The sequence below is a fragment of the Liolophura sinensis genome, chromosome 2 (assembly GCF_032854445.1).
Source record: "Liolophura sinensis isolate JHLJ2023 chromosome 2, CUHK_Ljap_v2, whole genome shotgun sequence".
Lineage (NCBI taxonomy): Eukaryota > Metazoa > Mollusca > Polyplacophora > Chitonida > Chitonidae > Liolophura > Liolophura sinensis.
In genome coordinates, this window is record NC_088296.1 from 6,126,307 (window position 1) to 6,149,336 (window position 23,030).

At 38.5% G+C, this 23,030-nt stretch overlaps 2 protein-coding genes across 3 annotated transcripts in view; one reads left to right on the forward strand and one right to left on the reverse strand.

The window, feature by feature from the left end:
• Positions 1-7,091: 7,091 nt before the first annotated feature.
• Positions 7,092-15,081, reverse strand: LOC135462781 (guanosine-3',5'-bis(diphosphate) 3'-pyrophosphohydrolase MESH1-like). 2 transcript variants are annotated; one of them, XM_064740037.1, is made up of 5 exons: positions 14,931-15,081; positions 12,926-12,981; positions 11,756-11,837; positions 10,950-11,270; positions 7,092-7,633 (listed from the first exon to the last, which is right to left on the reverse strand). In XM_064740037.1, the coding sequence occupies exons 1-4, from the start codon at positions 15,073-15,075 to the stop codon at positions 10,957-10,959; spliced, it is 597 nt and encodes a 198-aa protein (XP_064596107.1). In that variant the 5' UTR covers positions 15,076-15,081; the 3' UTR covers positions 7,092-7,633; positions 10,950-10,956. The 2 variants fall into 2 exon arrangements, with proteins under 2 accessions (XP_064596107.1, XP_064596106.1); XM_064740036.1 differs by having other exon boundaries at positions 7,092-11,270.
• Positions 15,082-15,355: 274 nt separating this feature from the next.
• Positions 15,356-23,030, forward strand: part of LOC135463066 (hepatoma-derived growth factor-related protein 2-like) — a 34,157-nt gene continuing 26,482 nt past the window's right edge. The window contains 5 exon segments of the mRNA XM_064740386.1: positions 15,356-15,781; positions 16,424-16,500; positions 17,166-17,328; positions 21,807-21,920; positions 22,354-22,404. Of these exon segments, the coding sequence (XP_064596456.1) occupies positions 15,713-15,781; positions 16,424-16,500; positions 17,166-17,328; positions 21,807-21,920; positions 22,354-22,404 (474 nt within the window). The 5' untranslated portion in view covers positions 15,356-15,712.

A 23,030-nucleotide genomic window follows, 5' to 3' on the forward strand; every position in this document is an offset into this window, starting at 1 on the left:
GACAGTTTGTCAACTACTAGCTTCCAACTATTGCTCTGGTTTTTAATCGCCATCCTGTAAATCTTTGATACTATGTTAGGTTAATTATTTTATGTTGCCAGTTATGCCGTTAATAAACGAATGAATGAATGATTATGGATTAACGCCACATCGGCAATGTTTCAGCCATATCGTGGCGAAGTTAATAAACGAGCATTTGCTGACCGAAAATTCTAGCATGTAGGCTAGGCTCTTTGTGCCTTCTATGATACACCTTGTCTGATTCTTCGTGCAACATATATTCGGAAGGCCCAAAGTGCACGGTGAGCGTTTTTTTTTTTTTCTAGGGAAAATTGACGTCCGTGCTTTGCACGCTCGTATCCCTTTTCATGCTGACACAACATGGCGAAAACGGTGACCAGTACAAGAAAGTGAGGACGTGGCAAATTTTCGCTGAAGTTAGCATTTTGAACATAACATCGTCAATGAGCAGATATTCGCTTACCTGTTGAGCAGAGAGTAACGCCGATCGAAAGATGCGAAGAAAAATTTTCGATATTCCACCACGCAGCACTCAGTTACACCAGACGACTCCAACAACTGATAATGATAACGAATGCTCCAACAATCGATCATTTTATACTATTTCTCCTATACAATAACGGATATGGATGAAGTGGTTTACACGAAAAAAGACGGACTCTGACGTTCTCGAATTTGGTGATTAAACCTTTGGGGCATCTTAAAATATTTTTTCAATTTTTGGTTCAACTCAGAACATGGCACCGTTTACGAAAAGTCAGCATAATTTTCCTTAGCTTTATTTTTTTCTTAGCTTTGATTTTTATCAAACAGTGTCAGGTCACTTGTCTCACATGTATGTACATGTGTGACAGCTATGTCTTTAAAACCTGATACTGCAGTCAGACAGGGCGGATCTTTTAAATCCCCTTTTTTAACCTATACCACGTGTATCCGTTTTTGTATTTGTGGGGGTTGTTTTTTGTACTCTGGGTAGTTTCCATAGCTGAGTGAATACGAAACCAATCCGTTGTATTTTGAGCCTGTACGAGAAATCCTGTGTATGCTAGAGATGTCTACCTTTTTTTAATATTTCTTTAAATTGAATAAATTTGATTGCTTTCCCCAGTAATTAAAACTTACATAAACTTTGAGCGTTGTACATGGCGCCTAATATATCAATATATCATACATGTATTTGGTAGCATTTATTTGTAATTCTTAACACGCACTCTAAAAAAAACTGATAATCTATTAAGGTCAACAGAAAGTCTGTTATCCGAGTGTTGCTAGAATATATTCTCTTAATACAACATAATACTGTGTGATATCTATCATAATATGTTAATATGTCTTAATATAGAATTATTAGAATATGTTTCTTATATTTAACAGAATAATGTACTGCAATAAGAGAATACTATAAAGCATTACTCAGATAACTGGTTTTCTGTTGAATTGAACGCATTATTTTTTCAGTGCACATGTCGTTTTCCTTTCCCATTGCCTTTCATACTTACATGTATAAATAGTTGTGAGTGCGTGTGTGTGCGTGTATGTGTGTGCGTGTGTGTGTGTGTGTGGGGTGGTGGAGTGGTGTGAGTGTGTGCGTGTATCAGTGTGTGTGTGTGTGTGTGTGTGTGTGTGTGTGTGTGTGTGTGTGTGTGTGTGTGTGTGTGTGTGTGTTTGTGTGTCTGTACGTGTGTGGGTGTGTGTGCGTGAGTGTGGGTGTGTGTGCGTGAGTGTGTGTGTGTGAGTACGGTGTAAAACACCAATCAAATAAATAAATAAAAATAAAACCAAACGCAAGACCGAAAATGTGCAGATAAAGTCAGTGTGTGCGCTAAGTTGTATAAACAATGAAAATTTTTACTGGGCACACGAAAGTTGTGACGACATGATGTTACCTAGCAAGGTCTAAGGTGGTTTTTGGTTTAAGCACCATATTATCTAACTGTTCAAATTTGGGTTTTGTCTTTTGTAAAAAGTTTTACTGTTGATTACTAAACCAAAAGATTTTTAGAAGACGGATTGTTATACAGGTGTGTGGAGGTAAATATTTATTTGTTTGTTTATCTGATTGGCGTTTTACGCCTTATTCACAAATACTTCCTTTATACGGCGGCCAGCATTATGATGGGGGAAAGTCGGGTTCTAAGCCCACCACCATGAGCGGGGTTTTGCAGTACTCTTGCCATTTACGACCGGAAAGAAAGCCAGCATGAGCTGGGCTTGAGGTAAATATATCAGGGTGTGGATAGTGGATATGTGTCCTTGAATTATGACTGACATAGAAGGCATCGTTGCGTCATCACTCATGTGTGCCGTGCACTTAGAAAACTGAAAGCACTGTTTGACTCGGTGTCAACTTTATTTATTTGGTTGCGGTTGAGAGCCACACACAGGAATTTTTAACCTATACTATGGCGTTCCGTTTTATGAATGCATGGAGTACCTAGCATAAACCACCAACCTTTGGCAAATTAATGACGAACTTGCCCTCGTATGACCTTAAAATATCCTTTGCTTCGAAAGCAATACACTGTAGGGTTATGCATATGACGTGTACATATCTCGCTTTGTAGCATTTGTTTGATCCCGTGTATTATGTGACGATTTCAATCAACGTCACTAGTTATTACTGCAAAATCTAGTGTGTCAAGGTTATTACATCAAACGCCTTCGCTCTAAGTTTCTTAAAATTTACAAACATTTTAATTCTCTTGAAAGTAAATATGGACAGAGCGTTCAGAATCTCTGGCAGCCTGCTTCAATGATTGTGTCATGAATTGCGCTGAACTCGGGGCTAGGGGCTCTATCTTCATCGTGTTGAACTGGATCGCCACGTTGGCTATATGAACAGTTTCAATCAAAGCGCAATTGAGATATAAATTTTATTCAAACCTCACAGAAACTGCCAAAAGAAGCCCTTAGTGAGCCCCTTCTACCTACCAAGAAGCCCTTAGTGAGCCCCACCAAGAAAAATATTAATATACAGTTTAAACTGTATATTATTTATTATATATATTATAATATATTATTGTTTATTATATATATTATATATATTATGTATGTTATAAGACAAAATCAAACACATTATATATTCATTCGGAATAATTCCGACCACGTCACAACAAAGTTGCTTTGTATTTAATAAATTACATGTTGTAACTTCGTATTTAAAACGTGCTACGTGTTTAATATAGATCACTTCAAAACAATTATCATCTGTTTTCCACCATAGCTATTAGAAACAGAGGAAAATGCTTTCAGGGCTATATAGCATATGGTTGCTATAAATTTTAAAGTTTTACTTTTCTACTCTCGCCGATATTTGGCAATGATATTGCCAGTTTGTCAAAACATCATAAATAGTAATCTCCTTTCTATAGTTCATCAGAAATTTGCCAGATGTCACTGGTTTAACACGGGCACCCACAAAACTGACAGTCATCATACCAGTGAAAAATACTTTATGTTTTATTATAATCTCGAAGTCGTGCTGTATTTATTCTTTTTTCATTTTATTTTAAGGTAACATCCAAGTCGCTAGTGCAGTTCAACGCATTCCGAAAATATAAAACATGTTTATACTTTCCACATGGCCGAACATGTGTGTATCTGCAATTACTGTTCGTCAATTTAACACAAAGAAAATGCACCAAACCAAAAATAAATATTAAGTAAATAACAAAAATAAAAATTACAAAAAATTAAAGCTAGGGGCATTGCGGACTTTGATTGGACGATCAACTGACATTACCTACGCTCGCTCCGTACACACAAATAGCCATTTTACTGTCACCTAAAGATGTTTTTTCAAAGAAAACCCCTGTAGGTGTATAGTCAGATTAAAAATTAAAACATTGCTTAACCTTTATAGAAAACTGGTTTGACGAGGGGCCCTTGTGACACGGGTCTTTAATCGGAAGACACGTGATGTGTAACCCACAGTAACCCCATGGTTGGATGGTACTCTCAATAAGCAACTGTGTACCTTTCCCACACGTGTGATTGTGCAGCTCGCGGTGAAACCAAGTTGTGTATCCACAGCTACACAATTTGGTACACATTGAAGGTGTATGTACATCAGAATGATGTATGCTACGTGCTAATTAGCGGTGTTGTGCGAATTTGTTACAATTCGTGTGTGACTGTGGTGCACATTTTTGGGTATTTTTCGTAAACATTTGCTTTTAGAGAATAGAGTAAAAATGGCCCTTTATCATAAAAGATGTTTTTGTTTTGAAAGAAAGCTATTAGATTGAGATTTAATACTGTACTATGTTAATATTTTGTTCACATATACGACGGCAATTAGGTTTACTACATGGGTGGGAGTGCCAGAAGTAAACAACCGCACCTTGGCAGGTACCAGAGAACCACCCAGATTTAAAGTCACAGCTAGACCAGCGAAAAGTACAGTATTTCACCTAAAATTTAGAAGTTTTCTAGTTATGCACATTGTTTGATTCTGACTGATTCATCCACCTTATCGGGCCACCAGTGAGTTTTGCCTGATTTGGGTGTTTTAGGTGAAATGCAATGGATTCGAATATGTGGATGGCACCATTGGTCAATTAAGGAACAATCCGCTAGAAAAGATTTCATTTATTTATTTGGTTGGCAGTTTTAAACCGTACTGATTTCATTTGTACGATGGCGGTCAGCATTATGGTGGGAGGAAAGCTGAAGGAACACACGACTATCCGCAGGCTAGTGGCAGACCTTCCGACGTACGACCAGAGAGGAAGCCAAGCATGTTCGTTAGAAAAGGGGGACAAACTATAGGCTTTCTCGGCCAACTGGTATATCGGTTCAACTGCTTTATTCACGTCCATTTGTACCAATTAACCATCTTTTAGATATATGTACGTAACAAATTGCTTCTGGATTTTTATTTACTGGTGATTGTGTTTCGGGTGTAGACCTCCGCGCTTTTATCAAGTTGTATGGCGTCATTATAATGTATAGATTATGAACAGGCTAGTAAGGATAACAATACAGTCGTCAGGATAATTTCGCGCACCGCCTGATCCGCTATTTGACTTATTTGGACATGATACGTGGTGATTTTTATACATTTAAATAAATCTCATTTAACCAAATGCTATATATACTAAATGTATGCTACTGAACTGTCAACCACCCAAAATAAGCACGGCTGGACATCAACACGCGGGCATTCATACAGCGTGCAGACTAGTTTTATTTATTTATGTATTTATTTATTTATCCATTAATGTGATTGGTGTTTCAAGAATATTTCACTTATACGACGGCGGCCAGCAAATTGATGGGAGGAAACCGGGCAGAGCCCGGGGGTAACCCACGACCATCAGCAGGGTTGCTGGAGGACCTTCCCACATACGGCCGGAGAGGAAGCCATCATGAGCTGGACTTGAACTCACAGAAACCGCATTGGCGAGAGGCTTCTGGGTCATTACGCTGCGCTAGCGCGCTAACCAACTGAGCCACGGAGGATCCTTGAAGACTACTAGTATGAAAAAAAAACTGGAGGAATTCTTTAATCGGATGTGCTTTTGAGGATATACAAAATTATTTCTTTGTTGATTGGTGTTAAACGTCGTTCTCCGAAACTGTGTAACTCACAACGCTTTCATAGACGGCGGAGACGAGTGGTATACCCAAATTTCAGGTTAGGCCAGATTTTCATGTTGCTAAATGACCCTCGCTTGCTCCGCCATCTATAAAAGCGCCGTGAGTTGCACAATTTCAGAGAACATTAAACACTAATTCAGCAATGAAAATCTGGCCTTACTGGAATTTGTGTATACCACATGCTGGATCAGTGTTTGAAATTACTCATCCGTATACAGGCTTTTCATTGCGTACACTTATACGTACTATAAGTTCGTTAAGTTTAGCACGTCTCCATGAGCTATGCTTTAAAGGCCTCTGGAGTGGAGGTCTTTATATAGGCCAGTTATCAACACTTGCGTTTACAGGTCATTAAAGCTCTTGTTTGCTCCTGCCTTGCGACAAAAACTGTGTAAGTAAAAATAGGCCTACTTGTATTCGAACGACATGGCGCATACGTGTACCTAGAGTCGTGTAGTGTCATAAATTATTCACCATCGAAAGTCTAAGAGTCACACAAACTTTGAAGAACAGAAAGTGGCAGGGAAACATGGTAAAAAAGTTCACCGCTCAGTTTGCGCCGTCTTACTAGCGATTTACAATTTCGGGTGCTGCCATCGCTAAATCAGATATAACATTGTATGATTTAGCGATTTACTTATCTATTTGATTGTTTTTAGCAATGGCGGTCTGTCTTGTGGGTGGAGGAAACCGAAATTCCATGAATAAACGACTGACCCTGGGAGAGTTACTTACGAGCCTTAAATTTCTGTGATACTATAGACATGCACAATACACTGACGGCAGACAATTGGCCACGGCTTCAGTCAAAATTTTAATCACTAAATTTGGTAGACCCTACATGCCTTTCCCTTAATTTTGCTGAAATGTGATGTAACGTACCTACAAATTACGTTGCAAAGCAATATTTTGGCCTTATTACATCAGATTTTACGAGTTTAACATGATATGAAACTTTGACTTCAGTCTAAGATCGCTTCGTGATTCAATGGCCCGGCCTTCAATAAACGTAGGGCTGCGCAAACAGTCGTACAGCGATTATTCTCAACAAGGCCTAACGAGCAGTGAAAATGGAGGACAAATTCCCTGTCCTAGGCCGGTACTGAACTCACACCTCGTGTGTCCTAGCCATTGGAGTGAGTGCTTGGGGTTTAACGTCGTACTTAACAATTTTTCAGTCATATGACGACGACGCAGTCCGTAAAGTGTATGTAATGTGCCTCCTTATTACAGACGGATTTTCACTGAGGGCACGAAGGCAAGTAAGCCGCACCGCCCGAGACATGATACTGATACGGGTCAACCAGTCATCGCACTATTCCCTTCATGCTGAACGCCAAGCGACCTAGCAATTGGAAGAAATGCATCCTCACGTAGTCCCAAGACCGAAGTGAGTGGTGACTTCATCCGTGAACTCTACAGTTTAGGCTTACCGACGGACTTTATCAACTGTTTCACACATACTTTATTTACAAAATACTTAATCTTTATATTACATAGGGTGGTCACTAGACATAGTTTGGTGTGTTTGTTTAACAAATATAAACTTTGCACATATATGTATCATACAGTAATAAAATAACAGAAATGCCTCCAAAACTGTAATGTACATATATACTGTCTTTACCGAAAGGAATACCTCAAGACAGCACAACCGTGCTCTTTTCCGTTTTTATCATAGAGACTTTTAAATTATGTTTATTTTTTGTTACGTGTCCTATTACCCGAATACAGGGAGATAAAATCAGATTTCAGCCAAGAACCTTTTTTCAAATATGCAATCAAATATGAATTCAATAAATTATTCTTGAGAAAAAAACAAAACCATCCATCCTTCAACTATAATTAGTTGAATATGGCATAACAGTTGTCTATAGGGTAACTGACCCTATATTGTACACACGACAGAATATTTGACAACTCAACTTGTTTTAAATATGGCCAAATACGGCAGAACATAGAGCCTTTAGATCTCACCTCTAACAGGACTGGCACGCAGACGCTGTATATACTGAAAAATAGACATATACAGACAAAACTTGGGTAACTTATATAAATGTACATCATAATTTTACATCCAAATGTAAACATATTTATGTAATACTGTTACATCCTATACAACAGTAGAACAGGAATGACTGGCACAAACAATAATACCCTCTTACGGCCTATACTATCACGGCCTGGGATCATGAGGCAATCCTAGACTCAAGTCAAAGTTACAATCAATAAACTTGGCATATTCATTTCCCTTATTTTAACTTTGTTACTTGAGAAATAACAATTTTAAGGTGATTTAAAATTTTGACTTAAGTCTGAGATCGATCTGTGCTGGGTCCGGATCTTTAGCTTACTTGAATATTACTTACTCATTTTTTGCCAAGTTAGAGGTTATTACAAAGCTCAAATTTGTTGATCTTGACACAAATTGACACTATTTTTGTTCTTTACATTCGTTATATTCAGTTCAGAAGAAAATGTCAGTTTTCTGGATCACCAATTTTGGGCATCACTTAAATGAAATTTTCGGAACTTTATTAAAGTTCGCATTTTGACTGGCCACATGTGCATGAATAAGGCAGATATTTTGTTAAATGTAATTCTTTGGGCTATTATATCATTGCCAAAATTTGACATGATCTGCGCCGATTTATTTATTTATTTATTTGATTGGTGTTTTACGCCGTACTCAAGGGATCTGCGCCGACAGATTTTTTGCCCAAAATCTCAGGTATAGCCTCTTGAAGTGTTGGAACATGCACGTTCATCTTTAATTTATCACAGTAAAACCTGTACAGACTTGCTGTCTCAATTCATTACAATAACCAATTTAGAGAAATAAAGACAGAAAATATGTTCTCAAAAGAAATGAAAAATAAAATAAAGCCATTTGTTATGCTCTGCACATGAAACGGATATCAATTGTAGAAAAATTCACTAGAGATGAAAAGCAGTCCTTAAAACACTCTGATAGTAATTAATGTCAACCACAAATAGATGCTAGAAGCTAGAGATAAATAAACAAAAAAAATATCCTCCCCCCCCCCAAAAAAAAGTTGAAACAAAAGACTGTATATTTAATGTGATGACAACACAGCATGTAAAGTATTTCTAGACAAGTGGAGTATATTAATTTGCTGTTAACACTTTACATGTTTGTTTGTTTTTTTTTAACTTATTTCACCTCATGCCATGGCACTGGAGATGGGGGAATGTACATAGCCCCTTTTGAAGCATTTACACAAACAGTTAGAATAAGCCCTGAGATAAACTGGCAAGAGGCTGGATTTCACCACTTTCCTTACTGTTTTTCGATTTGCCAACTATCACACTGTCCTCTCTGCCCTGGTTATACTCTATGCTGTAGTCTGTTATATATTTGAGCTGTCACCACACTTATCTGTTTTAGTTCTGACTGTAATAGTATATACATGTACAGTGTCTGGACTGTATGACACAAAAACTGTATTGTTGTTGTTGTCCTTCAAATACATTCTATTATTAACACCTACAGGGTTTTCATTTAGAACTGGAGGAGGTCAAAGTTGAAAAGAAGGCTGCTGAAATGAAAGTAATTATGTCACAATTAATATTGATTGAAATAGTAAGAATATTCAAAGTAGGCCGCTACAGGGACAGCAGTAGACAGCTGTGCAGCCTGCTACTTGCCCTTTTTGAACACCCTGTTCCTATATGTAAACTGCTATTTCATATACTAAAAGATTTTCAACCAGAACAGCTTAAAACTGTATTTACCCTTATTCCTCAACCTTGGAACAAATAAAAGGTCAACACTGAACTTTCAATGTAATTTATGCAGGTTTTGAATTTGGTTTTGGAGACAAAATGCCCTCAGAATTTGCTTGAATAAACCCCTTGTAAACATGGGAAGAGGTTGAAGAGTTACAGTACATGATTTCTACCTCCAACAATCTACACTTTCTGGATTTCTAATTTACCTCTCCATTCCTAATCCTCTTCAATTTGTCAAATTAAAATTCAATTTGTCAAAATTAAAGCGATCACATTTTGTACTGTAACCCATGGTTTGTCATTGGCTGTTTATTGAACTTCTGATCTGAGAACTTTCAATACCCGTTTTTTTTTTTTTGTGCTTTCATTAGAAAACATGTGACCGTGTGAAATGTTTGAGAACAAGGAGAATTTGTGACAAACTAACAGGTCTGTATAATCTGAGAAATCTGTACAACTATAAATAAATTTGCTTCTAAATATGTGGACTTTAAAACACCTGTACATACAACCATTAACAGCATTACTGTCCTTTCGGATTCACACTGGATGAGGTACTGATTCCAGTGTTGAAAAATTATCTCAGTTACCTCCCCTTGAAACTTGTGCAAAATTTTATAACACTACAGGAAGGGAATGTTTATGCAACTTTCCTGAATCTGCATGTAGAAGTTTGACTTGGACAGTTTTAAATTAAAAGAAAACACAAACACAACGACAACCCCTTCCACTCCCCCCAATAAAGTGCAAAGTGCTTCCAAAAGTAATTTTTTTTTTTTTTTTTGATTGGTGTTTTACGCTGTACTCAAGAATATTTCACTTATACGACGGCGGCCAGCATTATGGTGGGAGGAAACCGGGCACAGCCCGGGGAAAACCCACGACCATCCGCAGGTTGCTGGCAGACCTTCCCACGTAGAGCCGGAGACGAAACCAGCATGAGCTGGTCTTGAACTCACAGAGACCGCATTGCTGAGAGGCTTCTGGGTCACTACGCTGCGCTAGCGCGCTAACCGACTGAGCCACGTAGGCCCCCCAAAAGTAATTTTAAAGTGGGCCAAGCCATAATATTGACAACTTGATTTGAACCACAATCTCAATATATAATGTATGCTCAGATTTTACTCAAAATTTGGTCTGTCACAAAGAGATGCCATCATGCTACTTGGTGTTTTAATGAGAATTTACTGGAGATTTTTGCTAAAAAATCCACATTCCCTAATCATATGAAATTTTCTATATTTACCAAGAATTGTTCAAATCATTGCCTTTCAGAAATTATCAGAATTAAAATACTTCTACAGTTTGAAAAAGATATAAAGCAATAAGGACTATAAATTTCACGAACTTAATAACCCATTTTGAGTGGGAACACATGCAAAGATGAGGCAGATGATTTGTGAAATGTGATCACTTGGGCCATTTTAAAATAAGAGCTAAAATTCAACAACAGTTGTGCTGTCTGATTTTTTGCCCAATACTTCTGATACAGTCAGATTAAGAACACATATCTAACGCATGTTTAAATACGTTGTGCTGAAGAATGTGAAAACCCCAGCTGTAGACAGTTTTACCATTCGTCTAGCGCTGGGCGTCATTTGAGGAGTCCTCATGAATATTCATAGAGGCAAAAATATCATCCAAGATTTTCTCCATTCTTTCATTGGTCCCTCGGATGCCCTTCAAAACACACAAAGACCAATGAAAATATTCCCTCTTCCTCGACTCAGACCACCCCACAGGTGTGACGCGACGCAAGTCTCTCAAATTGTAAATTTTGTCTGCTAGTCTCACAAGCCTGGCTTTGTAAGTTAAGTTTGGAGCATTCTGGATCTGCAGTAATTTCCGCTGCTCTTTCGGTAAGTTCTTGTCATCCGAAACTTCTAGTACAATTCCTGAAGTGATATTAATAATGGAAAATGTCGGAATAAGATTTCCTCGTTTATAATTTCATATACACAATCTTCATGCAAATGGGAAAGACAGATAAACTTAAAGACACAGGAAGGGCATCATTATATTTATATCAAACTACACATCTATGCACATTACCCATCTTCTTTTTTTTTTGAATTCTAGAGTTAAGAGGTTAAACCATTAAACACATATATGTAGATGAACATCCTATCATATCAAGAACCCTGTGCACAAAATACACTTAAAACTGTAATTTAGGTCTCCCAGCAACCTGCAGATGATCGTGGGTTTCCCCCCGGCTCTGCCCGGTTTCCTCCCGCCATAATGCTGGCTGCCATCATATAAGTGAAATATTCTTGAGTACAGCGTAAAACACCAATCAAGTAAATAAAAAAAACTGTTATGTACATTCAAGACTCATAGGAGGTAATTATAAAAAGCAAACAGAAGCTGATCACCTCACCAGCAACTTCATCTCCAAATTCAGCTTTGAGTTCTTCTAATGTCGTATCTGTGTCTTCTATCGTGTCGTGAAGGAGAGCTGCCTAAACCACAGTAACAGAAACAAAAAACATGGGTGTTACTAGCACGAAGTCAAATACTTACATAGGCCATTACATTCTCACAATAAATTCTTGACTCACACTATTAACTATTTCAGACAGTTGTATTCTCACAAGAGTTTCTGTAGTCAACACTGAGGTATTCACATAAGACTGACAAAGGAAGCAGAATTCCATTTCAAAATATTCATGCTGATCATTTTAAGTTAAGGGGGCATAACTCAAGGTTCATGCAAACTTGGTTATCTCCCTTGAGTTTTCTCTTGGCCTCATCATTTGTGAGAAATTTGTCCTAGTTAAAAAGACTCTTTCCAAGTTACAGTCTTTGCTCATGTTATACAGTCTTGATACAAAGTCGAACAATTTCCAAACTTCACACAATATTACCATAGTTAAGTGGTAACTAGATTATCTTATGTTGCTACAATAATGTGAACAGCTGTAATCATTGTACGCTGCATACATTATAGAGACGGCTGAATCCATTACACAACAAGCTGAACTCATCGCAGAACAAGCTGAATCCATCGCACAACAAGCTGAATCCATTTTACCAATGAGCTAATAGTCAGTCTGCTTGATTAGCATGTTATCATTGTGCCAACTTTCAACTCAGTGACATTGGAAAATAAAAAGAAATAATCAAGTTCTTCATATTCTAACTATTTGTTTCACTGTCTTAATTTTAGTAGACTTTTCCCTTCATACAAAGGGGCTAGGGTTCATGGGTGGAGGAAGTAAGTCACAGCCTTTTACCAGATACAAAACAAACCTCAACACGTACATTTCATCCAAAAAGCAGGCATACTTAACTTTAAGACACACAGGTATTCTATGGGAAAGAACAAAATGACCTTACTGGACAAACAGGTATTCTATGGGTATGAAGAAAATGACCTTACAGGACACAGGTATTCTATGGGCATGAACAAAATGACCTTACAGGACACACAGGTATTCTATGGGCATAAACAAAATGACCTTATAGGACACACAGGTATTCTATGGGCGTCAACAAAATGACCTTATTGGACACAGGTATTTTATGGGCATGAACAAAATGACCTTACCTGGATCACTGTCAAATCTGATATGTCAGCTTCCTCTACAAGGATGTTGGCAACACCTGAGAAATAAACAATTAATACCAGAATCTGTTAATTGCAAACAGCCAGGTTATATCGTACTATACCTGCCTCATATTCCAAGGGGAGGCCACTTAAATGGCCCAATGGTTAGAGCATCCTCCTTGAAGTTAGGAGAGACTACAGATCAAAACCGGGTCCGGTCATACCAAAAAGGTTTAAAATGCTCCTTGCTGATGCCTCGCTTGGTGCTCAACACTGAGAAGTTAGAGCAAGGAACCAGGACTGGTTGACCTGGTGTCAGAATAATGTGACTGGGTGGGGTGTCATGTCTGTTGTCTTTGGCATTAAACTTCAATATGTCAGCAGCACTTTGGTGGCATGGACTCCCCCTGGTTAATTATGGTTATTAGATTATATGTAAACACACGTAGTGGATCTTTGTCATATGACTGAAATGTTTTTAAGTACTACATAGAACTCCAAACATACATACATACATATTCTAAGGGATTCAACTGTTACTGCTCAAGGTCAGCCTTTGTTGTAACCTAGGGTCACTGGGTGCACATCACAGGTCTAAAATTACAGCCATTTAGAGAAAGACCTCTAAAAATGGACATAGGCATCACTAAATAGACCACTTAAAACTATACATAAAAATACTTTCATTTATTTTTTTAGATTTTTGTGAACAGAGTTAAGGTGTTCAAACATTTGATTTTTAAGGTGGGCTTTATGGACCATGCTATCAGAGGTTAAGAACTCTGGAAGCTTAGGCAGCTCTAATCACCACACTAAATTTTGGAATAACTCTTCTACACGAGTGAAAGATTACTGAAATAATGTTCCCAAAAATTCCTTTCTTCTGGTGAACATCAGGAAAAAAGGGGATGTTCCCAGAGTTCCTAGATATTGTCAGTATGGCTCATAAAGCCCACCATAGAGGTGATGTTACATCAGAGTTCCTAGATATCGTCAGTGTGGCTCATAAAGCCCACCATAGAGGTGATGTTACATCAGAGTTCCTAGATACTGTCAGTATGGCTCATAAACCCCGCCACAGTATTCAAAATATTTGAATGCCTTTTAACATTCTTCAAAAAAATCTGAAAATATGTACTTCATATATTAGTTTTCTTTTTCTCCAAAGTAGCGGTTACTACTGTCTGCTAGATCTGTCAATCAGAAACCTTGGTAAGAACAGCAAAAGTTGCTAATTACAAAAATTCAACTGGGTATGCATATTTGAGGTGAATGAAAGATTAGCTATCTAACAGAAGGGACTAGCACAGACTGGTGGAAAAGATTACCAGTCATATCAAATTTACCACAGGAACACAGTGTACTTTATGACAAATAATATTTTGTGCATATACAAACCTTAAATTTCTTTGCATAAATGTGCCAGGTACAAAGCAGAAACTTTTTGAAAATTTATGCAATGTTTTTTTTCCTTTCAAAGATACCAATGTTCCCATTCTGGATTTTAAAAATAGAATGGAAAGTCCATTCTTGCGATGCAGCAATTCTTTCAATGGCTTAGGTAGCCTACAGTGTAGATGACAATGAGGTTGTGTGTTTCCTCTGACATGTCTGTGCTTTTTCTAACCATAACCTGACTGATTTATAAATGAAATTTTCTAGAGTACATATGTCGTAAATCAACTATTTTAAATGAATTAATAAACTCAGACTAAAATGTAGAAAGTAACAGCATGGTGACATGAATGACGAGTCAGACAGTCATGGCTGGCAGTCCATTGACCAGTTTTCAGGTGGCGCAACATGTACCTGTACCATGGTAACCATCAATATTTATCAAGACATTCAACCCAAAAAGTTCAACCATATGCAGTTCTATGAAATTACTTTGAAATGAAATAATTGAAGTTAGAGGTTAATAAAACACACGAACTTGGGAGAAAGACTGACACTAGCTGTCGAGTGGATGAAATGACGTCGAGTGGCTTGGCCACAATTAGCTAACCTATAGGATGGTTTATATAAGGTGTGCCCTCTGGGTCTCGTCTTCTTTGACTTTTATGTTTTTTTGCGGCAAAATGTGAGCATTTTATGACTTGCTTCAACATTTCTGATGCTCCAAGTTTTTCGGTTTTCATTTCGTCTGCCATTGTTTGTTTTCCTTGACGTCGGTTTGCGGTTGTCGTAATAGTTTTTGCAACAACCATGTTATCAATTTAATACGCTGTTAACGTTTGTCAACTATATTCGTTGCTATTTACGAAAAAAATATTGACAGCAACCCTTAAAATAAATGGCTAAGATTGGTTTTGGGATTGCTAAATTTTGTGAATGTCTATAACGACCTCTATATTTAGAACGTTTGTGGCACTTCCCGCCAAATTCCACGTGATTTCTCGTTGTTCCTCGCCGAAGATGGCTGCCAGGAGAGTGGGTGCAGTATTTGTGCTGTCTGGAAGAAAATGCCTCCTCTGACTGTGACGCGGTCTTGACCGCTTCTACCAGGACAGCCCACGAGACATGTGAAGCCCTGCTTAAATGATCTATGTAATTCTCTAGACAGTATCTGCCTGAATTGAGATGAGACCCATGGTTGATTGACTGGTGTTCCGTCTTCGAACTGTTCATACAACAACAACAACGCACGTATATATTGGACAAGGAAGATTTCTTTTAAGTGTTCATCTTTCATTAACGTTTGACAGTATGTCCAAGTGTATCACCAGGAGTCAGCTGTGAATTTAAATATCTTCTTACATCCATTGTCTTTTTTTTGATCTGACAATCATGGCCCAGTACAAAGCTGGTGACAAAATTTTCGCCAAGATGAAGGGCTACCCTCACTGGCCAGCAAGGGTAAGTTACTGTGAGGTTGTTCAGTAACTTGAATTATATGCTGAAATCTGTTTTCAGTCCTTGTAATGACTAGGTTGCTATGTTTACATGTAATGTTCTGTGTCCCTTGACCACTAACGTTGATTTATTCATGCTTCCCTGAAATAAGACCATTTTTGTAAGACGAATCAGTAGCTAGAGACCACATGATCTCCAACAAACAGAGTGGGCGGAGAAAACGGTTCTCGGAAAATTATTACATAGGAAAATGCCTATTGTTGAATCGCTGTCAGCGGTCTTGTAAACCATTGGATTTGTATAATTGTCAGCTGTCCAGATTTTTGGAGTATTTCTGCAGAGCTTTCGTGATGTTATTTTATACTAGGCCTTACTGGTCGCTAGCGAAGTGGCAGAAGGTGATGTTTTCCTCAATGCTCCATTCCCTCTATGACATGCAAGCACGAGAGCTAAGCGATAAGAGGTTTACAGTAAGTTAGCTGTGGCAGAAATGCTGTAATGGTTGTACTGACAGGTGTATATTGACTTAGGAACAAGAATATTTCATATCATTCACCCATGTGGTAGCTTTGTTTGACGGAGAATAGTTTTGTTGTAAAATGTTTTCATATTGACAAAGTCAGTAATTTTATGCTTTGTTTTCAGATTGATGACCTACCAGATGGTGCAGTGAAACCGCCGAAGGGGAAATTTCCAATATTCTTTTATGGAACGCATGAAACGTGAGTTGGTGTGCAAAGCAGTGGCATAAATATGAGCTCTAAAGTAGTTTGCAGTAGAAAGGAAATTGGTGAGATATTCTTCACTCAAAACACTTCAGACTTGATAGAACGTTGGGTGTCTTGATTTCGGCAGCCGAAAGGGGCATCAGTTGTAATAACACTGAAATAAATGTAATGGAGGAAGTGTCGTTAAACCCCCAAGCTAATAGGATGAAAGTTTTAGAGGAACTTTTGTTCTGTTACGTACTCATTTTATTGTTGTTTAGCATAGTACTCAAGAGTCTGTCATTTATACAATGGCAGCCAGTTTTATAGCTGGAAAAACCATGGACCTGGTGGCAAATTAATAACAAACTTTAACAAGAAGTGACGTCGTGTTATCGACTGGAATTTCGCCACACAGGAGAGCATCACACTCGTGGGGTAGACTGTTTGTTTCCTTCAAGGCCTCAAGTGGCAGGGGAAGCTTGAAAGTTCCCTCAGAGGGGGAGATTTTTGTTTCAAGACAGCTGTTTTACATAACTCTTCAAAAATGACTATTTGACAACTGTTCATCTGAAACTAGATCAACTCTGAAGAACCTAACACGCTTTGTGTCCATAAGGTTTGTGTCCACATAGTAACCTTACATGTTTGTGTTCTAAAAGTAATGATGTCTGTTTCAGAGCCTTTCTTGCGTCCAAAGACATCTTTCCTTATGAGAAGTTCAAGGACAAATACGCCAAGCCTCAAAAAAGGCGTGGCTTCAATGAGGGCTTGTGGGAAATCATCAACAATCCTGATGTCAAATTTCACCCTGCTGTAAGTGGAAGGGGCAAATCTGGTGATGTATGTATTCAAATTTAAGTCAAATGTTACCTGTGAACGTTACCTGTTCAAAGTTCACTCTCTCTCTGTTGGCTTCTGCATGCATCGTAGGACCCGGGGCTGTCTACAGGTATTTGTAATGAGATGTGTCTTAAACTTTGCAATCAAGCATTTTTCCAGAAAAAATACAAAACCTATTATGAATTGGTGCAGTGATATTCAGCTTAGTATTTAAGTTCATCTCCGTTTAAGCACTTAAATCTAAAAAAGAAAAGAAGAAGTCTTACATATTTTGACTTTTCAGGGTTTTGTCGCTTATTTTTGTAATTTATACGTGTATAACTTGTAAAAATTGTGCAGTACATATTTTCGCAAAATTTGGCCTGAAACATGAAAAAACTGCTGTTTCATAAACGTATGAAATGAAAGTGTTGCTTGGTAATGTTCTGAGGCCTAGGACATTTCGAGATTGGTCATTCGTATGACCTGGTTTCCTTTCTGTATCTTTTATGACGGGATGAGAAAACAGTTCTGGAAATTATGCTATCTGATGCAAATACTGCCTCATTAACTCATTAACATTGTGCATTTCTCACTTTGTCTCACTATCTCCTCTTTCATGTTCTGTTTTGCTGTCAAAGGGATACAGAATCAACGGATTCTGTTTGGCTAATGTGAGAGATAGGAAAGTCCAGGGTGTGCCCAGCTTAAGCTGAATTTTGAGTATGGTACATTTATTCAAGCTTGACCAAGCCTGAGAGATTTAACTCAGGAAATCCTGTCTCTACTGTCAGCCAATCAGCGTTGATTCTCCATCCGTTTATAGGTCTCTCTTCCAGGCATTTTCTCGGGGTACTGAGGAGCATGCCTCATAGAACACTGTGTTATCATCTTCATGTCTTGGTCATTTTGTCAAACAGGACGTTGTCGGCCATGTTGGAGGGATATTAACGTAACATAACCTGCTGGTGTGGCAACTCTTACAATCTGACCCACAGAAAATACCGTAAATCTTCAACCTTTTCATCCACTTAAGCAGAGTTTTTAGTGGAATTTATGCATACCATTATTAAAGATGCAAGCTTCATAAAACTGTGCAAATTATTTCTCTAGACCCTATAGTTCTCTCAGAATGTTTCTAAATATTGGTTGCAGAGGTGGTTGAAAAAGTTGAAGAATTAAGGCAGGCCATGTACGAACCATCATTTGACGTATACAGCGTAGAAAGCATAAAGCAGTTAAAAAAAACGTAACGATTTTGTGTATGACACATCCACAGCTTCACCTGAACCCACCTAATTTAACTTCTTTTTTTTATGGGTAGAATAAATCTTTTTTATTGGATAAGGGTATAGAAATAAAACCAAAAAATCTTTTTTGTGTTGACTGTCCCAGTGATTGTTCTTGATGAAGACAAACTTCCGCAAGTGGAAAGCCTAGATAAACACGAAAGTCATCCAAAACATTGAGATCGGACAAATTAAAGAGGTGGATTTTGGATTCAATTTTATTCCAAATTTTTTTTCATTTCTGGGGTTGGCTTCCTGTAATACACAAAACAAAATTAGTGACAATTAATAAAGAATTGAAACTGTTCTTAGCAACCAAAGAAACCTAAATGTATTAATATTGCCCACTTGCATTCTGTACCTACCTTCCTCTCCGGCCGTACGTGGGAAGGTCTGCAAGCAACATGTTAGTGGGCGTGGGTCTACCCCTTTCCTCTCACCATAATGCTAGCCGTCGATGTATACTAATCAAATAATCTTTACTTCCCTCCTGTTAGTAGATTTTCATCCCCTTCACAGTTACAGGTACTTCCTCATTTCTCGAAAATCAAACCATCAAGCTGGCATTTAGTTCCAAGTTTTATGCTGATCCCCCCCGCTCCCCTCACATCACATTTCTTCATCACATCCCTCATTCTCAGTCTACAGAAATGTCTTGATCAAATGTGTGTAAAGTTTGTCATTGGTGTAGGGATGAGATTTTGTTCTTATATGTTTTGACTTGATGGTGCATGTGTATTTGTATAATCCACTGTGAAATGTTTATTTATTATGTCTCATTCGTCTTTGTCTCATTCTTCTAATTGCTTTGTTCCTACTTTTATTGGTTCATTTTGACGTGTATTTTTTTCTTTATTGCTATTATACTGGGAGATGAGCATACTTTTGTTTTGCATTAATAAAATCTATATATTTGTTCATTGTCATTTTTTAAAAATAAAGTGGTTCGAATACAAAGAAATTTCATGAAAACAAGCAAGCCAGTTTTTCTATTTCTACATTTTTATGCTCATTAAGTGTATCTTTTATTTTATTTGATTTATTTAGTTATTTGGTGTTTTACGCTGCACTCAAGAATATTTCACTTATACGATGGCGGCCTGCATTATGGTTGGAGGAAACAGGGCAGAACCTGGGGGAAACCCACGACCATCCGCAGGTTGCTGGCACACCTTCCCACGTACGGCAGGAGAGGAATTTGTTTTACATCATTTGTAGTTATACATAAATTCACAGCTGTAGTTTTGAACTTCAGTTTGTTTAATTTTTGCAAAACGTGAAATGGTTTCAATGTTTTTAGCTCCTCACTTCAGAGTCTTGTTTGTTCATTCTTTCTTAAATCTGATATATGTATCCATTTTTCACCTGATTCATCCAGTCATTCATTCCCTGATACATCTATTCATTCATTCATTCATCCATCCCCTGATCCATCTATTCATTCATCCATTCTCTGATTCTTGTATTCGTTTATCCGTTACTCTCAGATTCATATATTTGTACCTCTCCAGTTTCATGGATTCAGTTTTCCTGAGATACACATATTCATTCCCCCCAGATTCATACATTCATTCCTCCCCAGATCCATCCATTCATTCTTCCCCAGATTCATCCACTCATTCCTCCCCAGATCCATCCATTCATTCCTCCCCAGATTCATCCATTTATTCCTCCCCTGATTGGTCTATTCATTCATCTAATCTTTTCCTCCTAGGCTCATTCATCCATTCATTCCTCCTCTGATCCATTTATTCATCCCCAGATTCATCCATTCATTCCTCCCCAGATTCATCCATTTATTCCTCCCCAGATCCATCCATTTATTCATCCCCAGATTCATCCATTCATTCCTCCCCTGATCCATCCATTCATTCCTCCCCATATCCATACATTCATTCCTCCCCATATCCATACATTCATTCCTCCCCATATCCATCCATTCATTCCTCCCCAGATTCATCCATTTATTCCTCCCCAGATTCATCCATTCATTCCTCCCCATATCCATACATTCATTCCTCCCCTGATCCATCCATTCATTCCTCCCCAGATCCATCCATTCATTCCTCCCCAGATCCATCCATTCATTCCCCCCTGATCCATCCATTCATTCCCCCCTGATCCATACATTCATTCCTCCCCAGATTCATCCATTTATTCCTCCCCAGATTCATCCATTTATTCCTCCCCTGATCCATCCATTTATTCCTCCCCAGATCCATCCATTCATTCCTCCCCTGATCCATCAATTCATTTCTCCCCAGATCCATCCATTCATTTCTCCCCAGATTCATCCATTTATTCCTCCCCAGATTCATCCATTTATTCCTCCCCAGATTCATCCATTTATTCCTCCCGTGATCCATCCATTCATTCCTCCCCAGATTCATCCATTCATTCCTCCCCAGATTCATCCATTTATTCCTCCCCAGATTCATCCATTTATTCCCCCCCAGATTCATCCATTTATTCCTCCCCTGATCCATCCATTCATTCCTCCCCATATCCATACATTCATTCCTCCCCATATCCATCCATTCATTTCTCCCCTGATCCATCCATTCATTTTCCTCCCCTGGTTTATCCATTTATTCCTCCCCTGATTCATCTATTCATTCATCTAATCCCCCCCCCCCCGGCTCATTCATCCATTTATTCCTCCCCAGATTCATCCATTCATTCCTCCCCCATATCCATACATTCATTCCTCCCCATATCCATCCATTCATTTCTCCCCTGATCCATCCATTCATTTCCTCCCCTGGTTTATCCATTTATTCCTCCCCTGATTCATCTATTCATTCATCTAATCCCCCCCCCCCCCCCCCCCCCCGGCTCATTCATCCATTTATTCCTCCCCAGATTCATCCATTCATTCCTCCCCATATCCATACATTCATTCCTCCCCATATCCATCCATTCATTCCTCCCCTGATTCAACCATTCATTTTCCTCCCCTGGTTTATCCGTTTATTCCTCCCCTGATTCATCTATTCATTCATCTAATTTTTTCCTTCCAGGCTCATTCATCCATTTATTCCTCCCCTGATCCATCCACTCATTTTCCTCCCCTGATTCTTTCATTTATTCCTCCTCTGATTCGTCTATTCATTCATCTAATCCTTTCCTCCCAGGTTCATTGATCCATTCATTCCTCCATTTATTCACGTAATCTGTTTGTGTCAATTATCCATCTAATCTTTCCCACAGGAGAGCTCAGAATCTCCCGAGGAGGAGGCCGTGGAGGAGGAGCAAGAGGAAGTTGGGGACAAGGAGGATGATGACTCTGAGCAGGACAACCTCGTCATCGATGAGGCAAAGAAGGTCAGGATTTTCACACTAGGTTCATTGTTGAGATTAACTGTTATGGTCGTGGGTTTCCCGCGGGCCCACTTGATTTCCTCCCACGACTATACTGGCTGTCATCGTATAAGTGAAACATTCTAGTGTATGGTGTAAAACACCAATGAACTAAATTAATAGATAGATTAGTTACCTGATGTTGTGTCTGAGTAAAATGTTATGGCTATACATGTGCTGTACAGAAACTTATTTATTTATTGATTGATTTAATTGATTGGTGTTTTACATCATACTGGTAATATTTCACATGCATTATGCTCTGCAATTGGAAAAAAATGAATATTATGCTTGTAAAACAACAGTTTAAAGTTACTGAGGCCTTCATACTATCCAAATGCAATATCATTTTGAAATATCAAGTATGTTGCACTTTTTTGTTGTTCGTCTGTTCCAGAAGCCCAAGACTCCTCAGGCAAGGAAGAGGAAGGCGAGCAATGTGCCAGCGGTGAGTTGGAACAATACAAATGAACAGTAGAATTCTGCCCCCTAGGACAGATTTTTTGGAATATGTTTCCATTCCTTTGAACCTTCGTGGCTGAGTTGGTTAGCACTCTAGCACAGTGTAATGACCCAGGAGGCTCTCACCAATGCCGTCATTCAAGTCCAGTTCATGCTGGTTTCCTCTCTGGCCGTAAGTGGGAAGGTCCGTCAGCAACCTGCAGATGGTTGTGGGGTTTCCCCCCTGGTTCTGCACCTGTTTCCTCCCACCATAAGGCTGGTCACCATCGTATAAGTGAAATATTCTTGAGTACGGTGTAAAACACCAATCAAATAAATAAATAAATGTTTTCCATTCCAATGATAAAAAACTTGTATGTCCTCCGATCATCCTCTGCCCAGAGAGGTTGCATGTTCAAATCCAACTGGCTGGTCTTCTGGTAGTATGTCTGGTTTAGCTAAAGCTTTAAGCCAGGAGGTGTGGTAGATACCTGGTTAAAGGGCTGTGGTTTATTCCATGCATAACAGTTTCTTCAACTTGTGAAACTGACGACAGCATTTGTAGGGGTACTCCAGTGGTACCCTAAATTGTTGAGAGTAATTGGATTTTTGTTGAATGGTTATTGCCTTTGA